The 12,628-nt window shown below is 45.3% G+C and overlaps 5 protein-coding genes across 6 annotated transcripts; all 5 read left to right on the top strand.

Moving 5' to 3' along the window:
* The first annotated feature begins 61 nt into the window (after window positions 1-61).
* Window positions 62-1,526, top strand: LOC145697909 (uncharacterized). Its single transcript, XM_081775117.1, has 7 exons — window positions 62-261; window positions 339-603; window positions 648-707; window positions 752-900; window positions 966-1,168; window positions 1,214-1,290; window positions 1,336-1,526. The coding sequence occupies exons 1-7, from the start codon at window positions 62-64 to the stop codon at window positions 1,429-1,431; spliced, it is 1,050 nt and encodes a 349-aa protein (XP_081631243.1). The 3' UTR covers window positions 1,432-1,526.
* A 158-nt stretch (window positions 1,527-1,684) lies between these two features.
* On the top strand, window positions 1,685-3,566 carry LOC145699846 (uncharacterized). The gene is made up of 5 exons (XM_081777105.1): window positions 1,685-1,950; window positions 1,992-2,078; window positions 2,121-2,269; window positions 2,308-2,471; window positions 2,512-3,566. The coding sequence occupies exons 1-4, from the start codon at window positions 1,916-1,918 to the stop codon at window positions 2,358-2,360; spliced, it is 324 nt and encodes a 107-aa protein (XP_081633231.1). The 5' UTR covers window positions 1,685-1,915; the 3' UTR covers window positions 2,361-2,471; window positions 2,512-3,566.
* Window positions 3,567-3,655: 89 nt separating this feature from the next.
* On the top strand, window positions 3,656-6,272 carry LOC145699845 (uncharacterized). Of its 2 annotated transcripts, none has more exons than XM_081777102.1 (8): window positions 3,656-4,014; window positions 4,073-4,438; window positions 4,524-4,883; window positions 4,942-4,995; window positions 5,037-5,235; window positions 5,281-5,638; window positions 5,684-5,915; window positions 5,962-6,272. In XM_081777102.1, the coding sequence occupies exons 6-8, from the start codon at window positions 5,633-5,635 to the stop codon at window positions 6,099-6,101; spliced, it is 378 nt and encodes a 125-aa protein (XP_081633228.1). In that variant the 5' UTR covers window positions 3,656-4,014; window positions 4,073-4,438; window positions 4,524-4,883; window positions 4,942-4,995; window positions 5,037-5,235; window positions 5,281-5,632; the 3' UTR covers window positions 6,102-6,272. The 2 variants fall into 2 exon arrangements, with proteins under 2 accessions (XP_081633228.1, XP_081633229.1); XM_081777103.1 differs by having other exon boundaries at window positions 4,073-4,477.
* Window positions 6,273-6,336: 64 nt separating this feature from the next.
* LOC145699847 (aminoacyl tRNA synthase complex-interacting multifunctional protein 1-like) lies at window positions 6,337-9,893 on the top strand. The gene is made up of 6 exons (XM_081777106.1): window positions 6,337-6,841; window positions 7,029-7,113; window positions 8,745-8,923; window positions 8,968-9,074; window positions 9,119-9,468; window positions 9,514-9,893. Exons 3-5 carry the CDS (start codon window positions 8,755-8,757, stop codon window positions 9,161-9,163), a joined length of 321 nt encoding a protein of 106 aa, XP_081633232.1. The 5' UTR covers window positions 6,337-6,841; window positions 7,029-7,113; window positions 8,745-8,754; the 3' UTR covers window positions 9,164-9,468; window positions 9,514-9,893.
* LOC145697908 (uncharacterized) lies at window positions 6,365-7,000 on the top strand. Its single transcript, XM_081775116.1, has 3 exons — window positions 6,365-6,498; window positions 6,533-6,841; window positions 6,961-7,000. The coding sequence occupies exons 1-3, from the start codon at window positions 6,365-6,367 to the stop codon at window positions 6,998-7,000; spliced, it is 483 nt and encodes a 160-aa protein (XP_081631242.1).
* Window positions 9,894-12,628: the final 2,735 nt, after the last annotated feature.

Below are 12,628 nucleotides of genomic sequence, written 5' to 3'. Positions count from 1 at the left end.
TTGGCATTCTAGAGTTAGAGATCGAGCAAAATTCTTGCAGGACAGCCGCTTCCGTATCATCATGAGCAAAATCAACCTGTCTACACTGCTAATAGTCATTGCCGAATTGGAAACAGAAGACTTCAAATTCACTGTTATTCGCGATGTATCAGACCAGTATTCGGAGGAAGAAGACGTTGACACATCAGGAGTTTCAGACATATCAGATGCAGAGTCTGATGACCGAGTACAAAACATTGATTCAGGAAATGATTTAAATCTGTAAATTCACAAATATGGTATCTTTCATGAGACCATCATAGACTATAATTCATAGTGATAATCTATTAATTCTTTTAAATCATTACCACAGATGGCAACGAGAGCAGAGTAGAGACTCCTGTTGATACGAATCCAGAGTATGGCACATTCGACAACACTGCTAACGTGACCAATCTTCCTTCCGAGAGAAACGCTGCTGATACGACAAATCCTGACTACGAGACATTTGACCGATCTTCAAATGTCACCGCTGGTACCTCCGAACAGCCTGAGCCTGCGTTCTCTGGCTCTTCTTCAGATGTTCCGAGGCCAGAATCTATTGCTTCCAATCAACGAGAGGAGGTAACGATTTGAAATCATGAAAAAGAACTCTAACTTTACCTTAGTCTGACGAGTCAGCCAGTGAAGTGTCAGTCCAACCAGCTTCCAGCTTCAAGCCTTACAAGGTAAACACACTTCAACTTCTAGCGCTCATTGAATAATTTCTTAGTGCCCAGAGGCGAACTGCGAGATGGCCTTTGTAACATCTGGTGGATTGACGAAACACAGGCGGTCCAAACACACCGACGAAAAACCGTTCAAATGCACTTTGTGCGAATACGCTTCCGCCGATAAATCAAATTTTTGTCGCCATATGAGGTCAGTTCAAAATAGAAAATTTATTTTCTATTCGGGAAGTCCAACTCTGGATAAAAGTTTTTCAGAACTCACACGGGCGAGCAGCCGTTCAGCTGCGACATCTGCGGCAAAGCGTTTGGATCCAGCTCCAATCTCAAGCGGCACGAGTTCTCGCACACGGGCGAAAAGCCCTACGAGTGTCCGCACTGCAAGGCGCGATTTACGCAGAACAGCAAGCTCAAAAGGCACGTCATGCAGCAGCACACGAAGACCGCGCCAAAGTTCGAATGTAAGCAACAGATTTTCGTTGTTGATTTCAATTCCGCGTTTTAAGGCGAAATTTGCCACACGATGTTTGGCCGAAAGTCCAACTTGGATGTTCACATGCGCAACCAACATTCTTATCAAGAGGTAACACCGGTTCACGTTGTTGTTGTTTATCGCCGTTTCGTTTAGATTCCCATGCAATGTCGCTACTGCGAAGAGGTCTTCCACGACAGATGGTCGCTCATGCAGCATCAGAAGACGCACCGCTTTAATAAAAATAAATAATAAATTATAAAAAAATAAATTTTAATTAAAATACTGCCAAATTATAAATTTCAATAAAACTGACATCGTAAAATTAAGAATGCCTCCAACGCCAGATTATTCAGCATGGTATGATTATACCAATTCTGTGTATGAGCCTTCTGAGGATTCGTTTGTCTTTCTTGATTGCATTGAAAAGGAACTTCAGGATCAATGTTTAGGCAAGGAAGTCAGATACAGAAGCATGTTTTGTAGCGCTTGTTGATTATTTCCAAAGAAAAGCCCGGTCTAGCAGTTGAAATCGGGGGAGGAGAACCTCGTTATCGGAAAAGAGATTCCAGATGGAGAAGCCGCAGCAAGTCAAGTGTCAATCCCGACTGAATCCGAATTCTGCTGTAGAACATTGAGCTTGTCACTCGGGAAGATCAAGTCCAGCATTACAAGTCAGCTGAGCACAGAAATCTGCTAAAATCGAAGCTCAAAGCAAAAACGGGAAGCGGAGAAAATGAGAGCGATGGTGACTCGGATAGCTCTGAGGAGGTAAAAAAGTGCATCTGAAATAAAAAAAAGAACGCTTCTAGGAGTCGGATTGGTCTGGAGACGAGGAAATTGCAACTTCTGCGAATCTGGATGCTCCTGAAATGCGATTTAGAGGGCGTGCTCAGCAGGTATTCTTTGCTGATTGATAATATCCCTTCATGGTGCATTAGGAAATGTATTTTTTTCAACGAAGACAAAGAACGAATAACAGCTAATCGAGGTCTTGTCGCTCATCGAAACGAGTGCTTGTCGGAATTGGAAATTCTCAAACGCCTGGTTATGACCCGACGGTCCTTCACCGAGAAAATTGCTCCTGAAGGTATGATCCAAGAATCTTAAAAAATAAAATGGTTGAAGGAAAACGACACGATGCAATTTTACTATTCTCTGCTGGCGCTTTTGCCGGTTGAATATTCGAAAATGGAAAGCCCTTGCTCCACAAATGCATAAAGAAATACGTTGTCAGGGGCCCTGACTCAGGGCGAAGCGAGGCACTGCGCAGTCGACTCGAGACAATCAAGGTAGTAAAAAGTTACAAAGCGACTGATAACATTCGTGTAGGAATGAAACCAAAGTCCATGGGTGCTCAATAACGACGAGAAAATGAAAAAGAACTGTGTAGAAAAATCGAAGAGCAAATTACCGAGTGGGGAGCAACTTTATCCAAATGCGCGACGATCTTCTGCCGTGCGCCGAAGCATCAGAAATCCGTGATTCTCCAGCCTCTTCATCGCGTCGCTGAGAATAAAACTAAACATTGTACTGATAAGACCACTGATGGTGCCAATGCGTAAGCCCCGCTTCGAGGAAACACAGCGAGTATTTCAGAAGATCTTTTCGTTGAGAATTCATGCCGAGGCGCAAGTGGAACAGTTCAAAAAACAACGAAGCCCGAGGAAAAATACCGAAATACTTGAACCGAAAGCAAAACCAAAAATTACCGCAAACCCTCATTTGGATGTCATTTCGGACGACGAAGATGATAAAGTGGAGAAAGAAATGGCAAAAGTCAAACTTTCGCCAAAGAAAGCAAAGAAAAGCGAGATTGGACAGCTCAGAATGCTCGGAAACGATTGACGAAGAAGTAAGGGCAAGACTCGACTTGCTCTTTACCGGCGTGAGAAGTTGAGACGTTCAAAAAGATCAACTCTCCAGAAGAAATCATCAACTTGCCTCTCAAGAATGAGATGGTCAGCTGAAATAGTTCTCCGCATAGAAGCAAGAGCAAGTTTTTGGAATTTCAGAGGATCGAATCCGGACAAGTGGGACTGGTCTAAAGCGGAAGTTTCAGATCCAGCGGGAATTAGCGAAAACCCATCGAAGAGAAAGAGACAAAAGCCGAAGAAAAAGAAGAAACCCACTCCTACAGTCGAAGAATCTGCAGAGAAGCCAAAGAAGGATGAGCTCGAAGACGCCCACTGGAGCGACTGGCAAGAACTCCACAACAACACCGAAATCGGCTTTTCGGAGAATCCAAATCTCAACCTCGACACCGTCCTTGAATGATTCCTTCTTCCCATTTTCACCACCTTCACATAAAATGTATATACTCACGAATAGTCGCTAACGTTCACTTTTCACATTCCCGCACCCAATTTATCCCCTGCTAACATCTACTGTTCACATTCCCAAATAAATTGGAAACTTTTTAAAACAATAACCGACGGTACATTTTGTTCTAACTCTTCATTTCGCATTTTCGGACTTGTCAAATAGAGATCCTAGAAATCGATTTTGGTTGAATTCGAAAGGATGAGTCAGAAAAAAGCGCGTACATTTGATCTCCAAGCGATGCTCAAGAAAGAAGCCATGAAACTTTAGCCCGGCGAGAAGAGGAGGAGAAAAATCGTCAAAAGTCGGAAAAAACGGACTGTAAGCAAAGTTGAATCAAAGCCATCCAAACCTGCCGAGCCGGCGCCAGAATCTGACGGAGAAGATGTCGGTCCTGCTCTACCTCCCGGCTTCGTCATTCCTAACATGCAAGAACTCGCGAAAAAGTCGAAGAAAAATGCGAAGAAAGAAGAAGAGGAAGTCTCTGACAGTGACTCAGAGTCAGATGATGAGGTATTTTTCGTCGATCGAATCAATCTTACCTACTCTTGCTTACTAACTCTTACTTTAGCAAGACAATGGGCGAAGAATAACGCTTCCGATAACGAGCCGCATTGCGCTCAACCACGGAAGTAAGCCAGTGCAAGCACTTTACCTCGATCCTCCAGGCGGGCGACAGGAGCAGACTACTTCAACATGAAATTCTGGGTTCTTCGGGAATGACCAACACTTTCGAGCCTTTCCGCTACATGGAGCCGCAAGGAGGCTATCACGTGCGAGACTTGTCGTATTCCGTCGCCGGTGGCAATATTCTAGTACTACTAGAACTTCTACTACTCTTACTGTTCAACAAGCTTTTCTTCTCGTTTTTGCGCGATTGGCTTCGGTTGAGACGACGGGATTGGTGAACTTCTTGGACTCGGAAAATGCTTTTCAGGTAGACTTCAGCCTGAAAATTGGGACCCAATTATTGGGTGTAAGATTCCGCTGAATCGTAATGAAATGTATTATCTCAAATTTAGCCATTGATGCAACTGTGGCTTGAAAAACAATGCGAAATTTTTGGCGCTTATGAACGAAAAGAATGTCGTTAAATTCCAGCTGAGAATCCAATTCAAAGGCGGCTTTGCCGGACGAAAATGCTTTTTCAAAACTGGGCCGTATCCCAGTCTTCCTTTTTTCCCAGAAGGTTAGTTCTTCTTTCTTTTGGCGTCGGCCATTTCAACCGGCGCTACTTCTTCAACTTCTGCCTCTGGACGACGTTCGGCTGCGGCTACTTCTCGCTGGTCGGCTATTCCTATCTTCGCTGGATCACGCTGGCTCTCGGCGCCCTCACCGCCTATCACGTGCTCCTGATCTCCAGAGACCAGACCACGCTTCAGGTACAAACCAAACAAAATAATTTTCTTATACCACTATGAAAGGCTATATAATTTATAGCGGAATGCGCCTTGTTATGACTCGACAACAACAGCAATCCTTACGTTTCGCAAGGTGACCTCTTTTTAAAATTTGCAAAAAGCTCACTATTTCAGTGAATCCGTGGCTAGAAGCAGAACTGCCCGTGCAAATGAAAGAAGAAGCTATCCAACTGTTCCTGGAGTACAGTCTTCTCTCGGACACTGACTGTTGGGACGCACGACTGTTGGTTCAAAATCACTCGATGGCAAACGCCTTGATCACCAAGCTCAAGAGCTCAATCGCCGCTGACCACGCTCGTCGAGGATATCCACGGTTAGTCAAGCGTTCTTGCTAATAAAAGTTAACTTCTTGCTTCAGCTTTTGACCACAGCTGTTCTGGAGCTGTTCATAAGTTTCCTCCGTCCAACGGGAGCTAGTTTGAATGAAGAAAACTTTGACCTTCGCGAACGGCTCTCGCAGATTGTAGACTCGAACGAGAACCTCGACGATTTGCTGAACGTAATGATGAATACCTTCGAAACGAACATGCGCATCCTCCAATCTGTTGGCCACCTGATCCAGTGGATGGCCACGCACATCATCTCCTACTCTGCACAACAACTGCAGTCCCCTTTACACGATCAAAGACGTCAAGTGCGACCCGCTCTCTGAATCGTACGCTATTCTTTCAAAAGCGGCTGCGGCCCAGCAACTCGGCGAAAACATTCCAATGAAGGTTACTTTGCTTTTTCAAAGATTCTGGGTTTAGGATTTGTTTCAGGGAGCTGTACGATTCGTGCGAGCTGTTAAAGTGTCGCGTCTCGACGGAGAAGTGAGCATGAAGAAGCCGCACGTTACGAGTCTGAAGGGACGGACCTTTCAAGTGGGCAAGTCGGAGACGAAACGGGCCGCCTTGATGGTTGTGGACACCGATTTCGTGCGCCGCACAATTGTCGGACGCGAAGAAACTCGAGATCTAAGGCACTGCTCGCGCTCCGGAGCGTACACCTACAGTAAGTTCGCTTGCAGTCTCTCTGTCGCTAACGTAACTGCTTGCAGATCGTCAGGAATCGCTGATTTCGGGCTGGGACCACCGATTCCTCAAGCGCTCGATGTGCGGCGGCCTGTGGACGAACATCAGCTCCAGCCCCGTGAAAAAGCCATTCCTTCAATCTTCTCTGAGCCAGGAGTTTCTTTAAAGTTTCAAGTCCTTACAAACGCAATTTTCCAATATTTTCCTAACACCCTCCCTTTCTTCTCTTGTACATATTTCAGCCATTCTATTTCCGCCTTTCCGCTTCCGTATATTTCTGAATATTCGATACTGCCAAACAATTTCAAATGCTTAAAAACTGCTTTCCTAAAAATAAAATTCTAAAATCAAAAGAAAAAATTTCCGACTTCAGAAAAAACCGAGTAAATGCTGACCAGAGTGTGCCTTTTTAGAAGTCTCTCTCGAACCATGGCTCTCAGCGCGGCCGAGCTTGAGGCGCGATCCGTCGAAGCCGACAAGATCATTCAAACACTGACGGAAAAGATCGCCGCGATCAAGGCGATGGGCACGCTTCCTGCTAACATTCAGGAGACGATCTTGAAGCAGGAGATCCTTTATCGCTCAACGCCGTTTCAGAAAACAAGTCGAAGCGTTGAAAACGGAATTGACAACTCTTGAGCTTCGAAACGGAAAGACTCAAGTCGCTCTTCCAAAGCCACAAAAGAAAGGAGCAGCTAAAAATGAAGCCTCAAAGAAAGAGGAGCCAAAGAAGGCCGAACAGCAGGAGAAGCCAAAGAACGAAAACCAGAAAAAGGACAAGCCCAAGAAAGAAAAGAAGGAAAAGAAGCCTCAGCCAGCGAAAGCGGCCGAACCAGAGAAGCCAGTCGATGTTTCGAGGTTGTTGATGAAGGTGGGAAAGATCATCGACTGCAAGAAAACACCCAGGTATTTGGAAAATTGTATTATTTTGTTTTCGGGAGATTCGAGTTCAGAACTTTTTATCTTTGTATTAAGAAAGGAAGTTAAACTTATCTCTAAAGGCGTTAATTCTTTTCAAAATTTAGCCTTCTCAAATATCCAAGAACAACTCCTCCAGGACAATAAATCGCTCAAATGACTCTCTTTTTTTCAGATGCGGACGCTTTATACCTCGAACTAATTGAATGCGGAGAGGATAAACCACGAACCGTCATTTCCGGACTTGTCAAGCATGTTCCCTTGCAATAGAGGATGTCGAGCACAATGCTCCGAACTCTTCTCGCATGAGGGCGCAAGATGCGCGGAGGACTCTGAGTCCTCCGAACTTTGCGAGCCCAGGGAGAACTGATGAGTTGGCGATAAGCCCTCAATACGCTACTCGAACGTAACACCTGGGAGTGAGTGAGCACAGCAGGGGCGGAGGGGATATTTTTGTTCTACCCATGCCAGTATCAACTTTATTATCAATTCTAGAGGCGAGTAAGAGTGATGGGAAGGGTTCCTCTCGTGGCCATTTCGAGAAATGTACCTCTCGTGGTCATGCACCTCTCGTGGCCATATACCTCTCGTGGTCGTCACGTACACTTTCGTCAGAATCTTATCAAATGACCACCAGAGGAACATGGCCACCAGAGGTACATGACCACGAGAGGTATTTTCACAAAAGCTCATTATCGGGTTCTCTCTTCCTATTTAATCAATTGTCTGGCAAATTTATTCAATCAATTTTCACCATAGCATGGAACTCTGTTAACAACTCTGTTATATTTTATAACTCTATTTTATTGACAAAAATCAAATGGAAAGAATATCCATTTATTCAACATTTTATAAAATTTTTAGGCTTTATCAAACGATTTTAAAGCATCAAAGGAGGGAATGTTCGAGCAAGTCATTGATATTTTTGTTGGGAGAAGTATAGAAGTGCAGCAAAAGCTCTGGATATTATTAAATTAAATTTATTGCAGAAGAAGATTTGTCTGAAATTCGCCAGAGAATTGATTAAATAGGAAGAGAGAACCCGATAATGAGCTTTTGTGAAAATACCTCTCGTGGTCATGTACCTCTGGTGGCCATGTTCCTCTGGTGGTCATTTGATAAGATTCTGACGAAAGTGTACGTGACGACCACGAGAGGTATATGGCCACGAGAGGTGCATGACCACGAGAGGTACATTTCTCGAAATGGCCACGAGAGGAACCCTTCCAGAGTGATGGCGTTGTTTCTTTGGGCATATATATATCAGAAGAAAGCTCTTTTTGAGCAGAAAATGGATTTAACCGAACATAATTCTATTTCCCTCATTTTGTGATCGATGATAAGTGTTCCTAGATTGGTGAACCCCTTAAAAATAAGACCCAAAATCTCATGCTCCTATTCAATAAATTTCAAATCAAAGTTTAATAATTAAACGTTAATTATCAAACTTAAATTCGACAAGTTGTGCCACCCTGAGCCTGAGAGTTATGTTTTTTAAATTTATCATCAAAATTTAGTGTTTTTGACCCTTTATTTAGATTCAGCGCAAAATTTCACTCTAAAAAGATGTTTAAGTATATAAATAATTAAAAAAAAGAGCGTGAAAAATCAGTTAAGCGAAATTAAGCTCATTCAGGGGGTACTACGTGATCAGAAATGATAGCGGTGTTTGAACAGAGATTGACACACTTCACGCTGGGTTGAGGTGGCTTCGCGCTCCCTTCCGTACTTGCTCACCCGGTGTGTACTCTCCGGAGGTTCTCCCTCGGCGCTCCTCAGCGTACTCTCCTCCGGCTCCCTGCAAAGAGCGCTCTTCAAGGTCATTTCCGCTCTTCCACCTCTTTTTCCGAGCGCCCTCTGGCGGATGGAGTTCGGAGCATTATGCTTTTACCCCGCAATAGATGAAGAACAGAATGGTCGTCCTTCTGTGCAACTTCAAGCCGGCGAAAATGAGAGGAATCGTTACCGAAGCAATGATCATGTGCGCTTCTACACCAGAGAAAGTCGAGATCTTGGCCCCGCCAGCTGGAGCAGTTCCGGGCGATCTTGTCAAAGTGCCAGGCTTCGAAGGTGAGTGTCTTCCTTGATTTCGAGTTGAGAAACGTTTAATTCAGGCGAACCCGACGAACTGATTATGCCAACGAGTAAAAAAGCAGTCTCCGTGTTCGAACAAGTTGCCCCAGGATTAAAGACGAACGACAAATGCCAAGCCACATTTAATGTAACTACAGTTGAGTTTTAACAAGTCCTAAAAAGCTTTTTTAGGATGTCGCCTGGGAAGTTGCCTGGGAACGATTGGATTCGAGGTGATTTTAAAGCGATTGAAAGCTCTTCTGGAACGAGAAGGAATCGAGAAATGTGTTGGCCAAAGATAGAAGCTACATAATCGAAGATTCCTTTGGAACGATTGAATATTGGAACTCGAACAAGAAAGTGCGTTTATTTGGGTATTTCGGCTGCAAGGCGCACACCGATCTAGACGAAAGATGGACAGATCCAGACAGGAAATTCGTTCAAGACGGAATTCTTCACACGGTGGCGCCAAATTTGTACCCCGCTGATTCGAGAGCCATTCAAAATCAGCTCAAGTTTTTGGAAAAATCCGACAATTACAGGTTGCTACAGTGGCGGATGCATGATGATTCTGACTGTTTGTTTAGAGACACGGTGACTGGCAAAGTATGCGCTGTTGCTGGTGGCCTTGGACTGATGTTTATCGCTTGGTTTTGTATCTTCCACGTTTGGAAAGAGTTTCCAGAGCAAACGCGCGAGCAATACTGCCAAAGCCAAATTGCTAAATTTCTGGAGCGAAAGGGCGAAGAGCGTTTCCTCGGCGGAGAGCGGCCCTCCATATATCGGCGGATATCGAAGCTTTTGCAGTTATCAACTTGACGAAAGGAACGAGCGCTTGGGAGCAGTACGAACAGAGTCCCGAGCTGATGCAGTGGTACTACTCAGTCTAGCACGCGGTCGACACTCATCAGGGCATGCTCTAAGCTCTGGCCTAACTTCATTCTTCAAAAAGATAACTATCCAAGTACTCAAGGCCCAAGCTTGTAAAATTACTAGATGATTTGAATGCGTTGATGGTTGATTTTTACAAGCTTTGAAGCTGTTGTCATTCGTCTTAATTTCAGAATGTCGAGCAAGGTCGCAAACTTGTTGAAGAAAACAAGAAAAGCAGACACAACAGTCTTTCTCTCAGCGACAAGAGCATCAACCAACTGACGCAGATTTCTTCCGACTTCAGCCAACTGCAGCACCTCTCCGAGCTCATTCTCGCGCACAACGGCCTCAAACAGCTCACTGCTTCGATCACAAGCTTATAGAATCTTGGCGTAGGTGAATTCGAAAGCGCGATTCATTTTTAGAAGGCCTTGTTTTAGCTGCAAGGAGCTTCTACATTGCCTGCACATCAAAAACCCCGACAGGAGCAAGGCGATTGAAACGACAAAATCAGGTACAAATCTTACAAGCAGGAATTCAAACAATTCCTCAATTTTAGTGTTCGTCGCATCGGAACAATGCTCGACAACTCTTCTGAAGGAAGATCTAGCGAGGCGCATTCCGCAAAGAAACTACGCCGTCTTCGAAAATATGTGGAGTCGTGTGCAGCCGAAACTGACTCGGCACGCGGCCGTCCTTGAGTTCCTGAAAGACATGGCCAGCGCAAAGGAAGACGAAGACTCGGCCTTCCGTTCTGTCATGTCGATGGACAAGTCAGCGTTCAGCCGAAACGAGCGGAACAAAGAGAACCTCTCGCAAAACAGTGTCACGGTTACTTCTATCTCGTCGAGTAGATCGCGGCCGATCTATCAATCGACGCCGAGAGAAAAACGCAGGCTTCATTGTCAACTTCAAAAGAAATACTTCAAAAAGAAATACTCTATCTATGTTGTCTCTGCACAAAGAATGCTCCCAACTAATTTTCAGAACACCTGCAAAAGCAACAGGCTCTGGCGACCAGTGTTTGAAAAACCCGCCCGCGAACCCCGCGGGGGCCGCGGGCGGGGGCCACGGGCGCCCGCGCCCCCGTACCCGCAAGAAATCTCGGATTTGGCCCCGCGCCCGCCCGCGCCCGTAGAAAATTTTTGATCTGGCCCCCGCGCCCTCCCGCGCCCGCGGAAATTTTTCGCGCCCGCGGGCGCCCGGGGCTCACCATAAATTGAATTAAGCTAGTTAAGAATGTTGGGTTTTCATCTAAAAAACTTTGCGTAAAATGAATGGGCCCCGTTCCTTGATTTAAGAATAAAGGGCCAGTTTTTTTAAATAAAGGCCGTTTTGGCAATCTTTGACTGGAAAATCAGCCGATTTGAATTATGAATCCAGACGAACATTATTGTCAATAGAACTTCTTCATAACAGAGAAATCTACCTTTCTCATTGCATTCTAAGCTATCGATACTATCGATTCGATAGACCCCTTGTTTGTTAATTTTTGGGCCGTCTCAGCCCCGTTCCTTGATTTTTTGATTTAAGGGGCTTGACATAGGCTTGGAACATTTAGTTGATCAATCTCAGTTTTGTCCCCAACCCCACCCACACCCATTGATTTAAAAAGTCAAATTATCTTAGTTTTTAGCTTAATTATGGTTTTTTTGAGAGTTATTCTTCTATAATTCGCAGATTCATAGCCCTCGAACCCGCGGGGCCTGCGGGCGCGAGGGTCACGGGCGCCCCCTGCCCCCGGGCGCCCGCGGGCGCGATTTTTTGCGGGGCCTCCGCCCGCGCCCGCCCGCACCCGCGCAAAATTCTTGAATCGGCCCCCGCGCCCGCCCGCAACCGCGCAAAATTTTGGAATCGGCCCCCGCGCCCGCGGAAAATATTGCGGGTTTTCAAACACTGCTGGCGACTACTTGAACGTCTCTCAAGCGGATCTCATTCGAGACACTCTTTTCGCGATGGAAGACATCCCCGGCACTTTCATTTGCTACGACGACAACGTCAATTCACTTTACAGATACCGACTCAAGGAGAAATACAGAGTTGACAGTCGCGATCGATCAGATGCGGAGTCGCTGGGCGCGTTTGGCTTTTACGTTCGCGAAATCAGTGCCTTTATCGCGCAGCACGAGAAGCAGGAAGGCTTTGGGATGATTGGGACAATCAATTGATTACGAGAGGGTTAGGGTTTGGAATTCTACCATCTTAAGCCTTTACCAGACATCAAATGGACTATTGAATTTAGATACATACGAGTCCACATCTATTCGTCTTTTGTCGGTTTTGAACGAAGTCTACAACTTACCGCTTCACTTCCAAGCGACTCGAAACTACATGCTCCTAGGTTAGGGCGACTTCGTTCTGCACTTGCTCGAGAGTCTGCAGCAAGAGCTTGGAAAACCAGCAGAAGTTCTTCCTCGCGGAACACGTCGAGACAGCTATCATGAAGAACGCTTGACGAACGCGCAGCACGATCATCCGGACGTGTTGAAGGCGATCGACGTTCGAATGAACCCTACAAATTCGAAGCAGCCGGAATCGGTAGTCAAAGAAATAAAGGAAGAAAACACTTGTTCCTTGGAAGTTGACAAATGAGAGACGAAAAAAGATGAAGAAACACATCGCTGAAATAAAATGCTGAAAAAATCGGGGCTTTCAAAAGTAAGATTTCCAGAATGACTAAATTGTAAACACCATAACAGTGTTTCCGGCTTGGTCTACGGGAGTTTTTCTGAAAACGGGTGTGGGCGGGGATGGGGACAGGCAAAGTCATAATGTCTCATTATTTGACGGGAGACTCTGTCTGTCTGCGATCGGACAGGCTCCCTTGGA

Source organism: Oikopleura dioica, chromosome 2 (genome assembly GCF_907165135.1).
Source record: "Oikopleura dioica chromosome 2, OKI2018_I68_1.0, whole genome shotgun sequence".
NCBI classification, from domain to species: Eukaryota; Metazoa; Chordata; class Appendicularia; order Copelata; family Oikopleuridae; genus Oikopleura; species Oikopleura dioica.
Note: the sequence above shows the minus strand (reverse complement) of the source record. Positions and strands in the feature narration are given on the sequence as shown.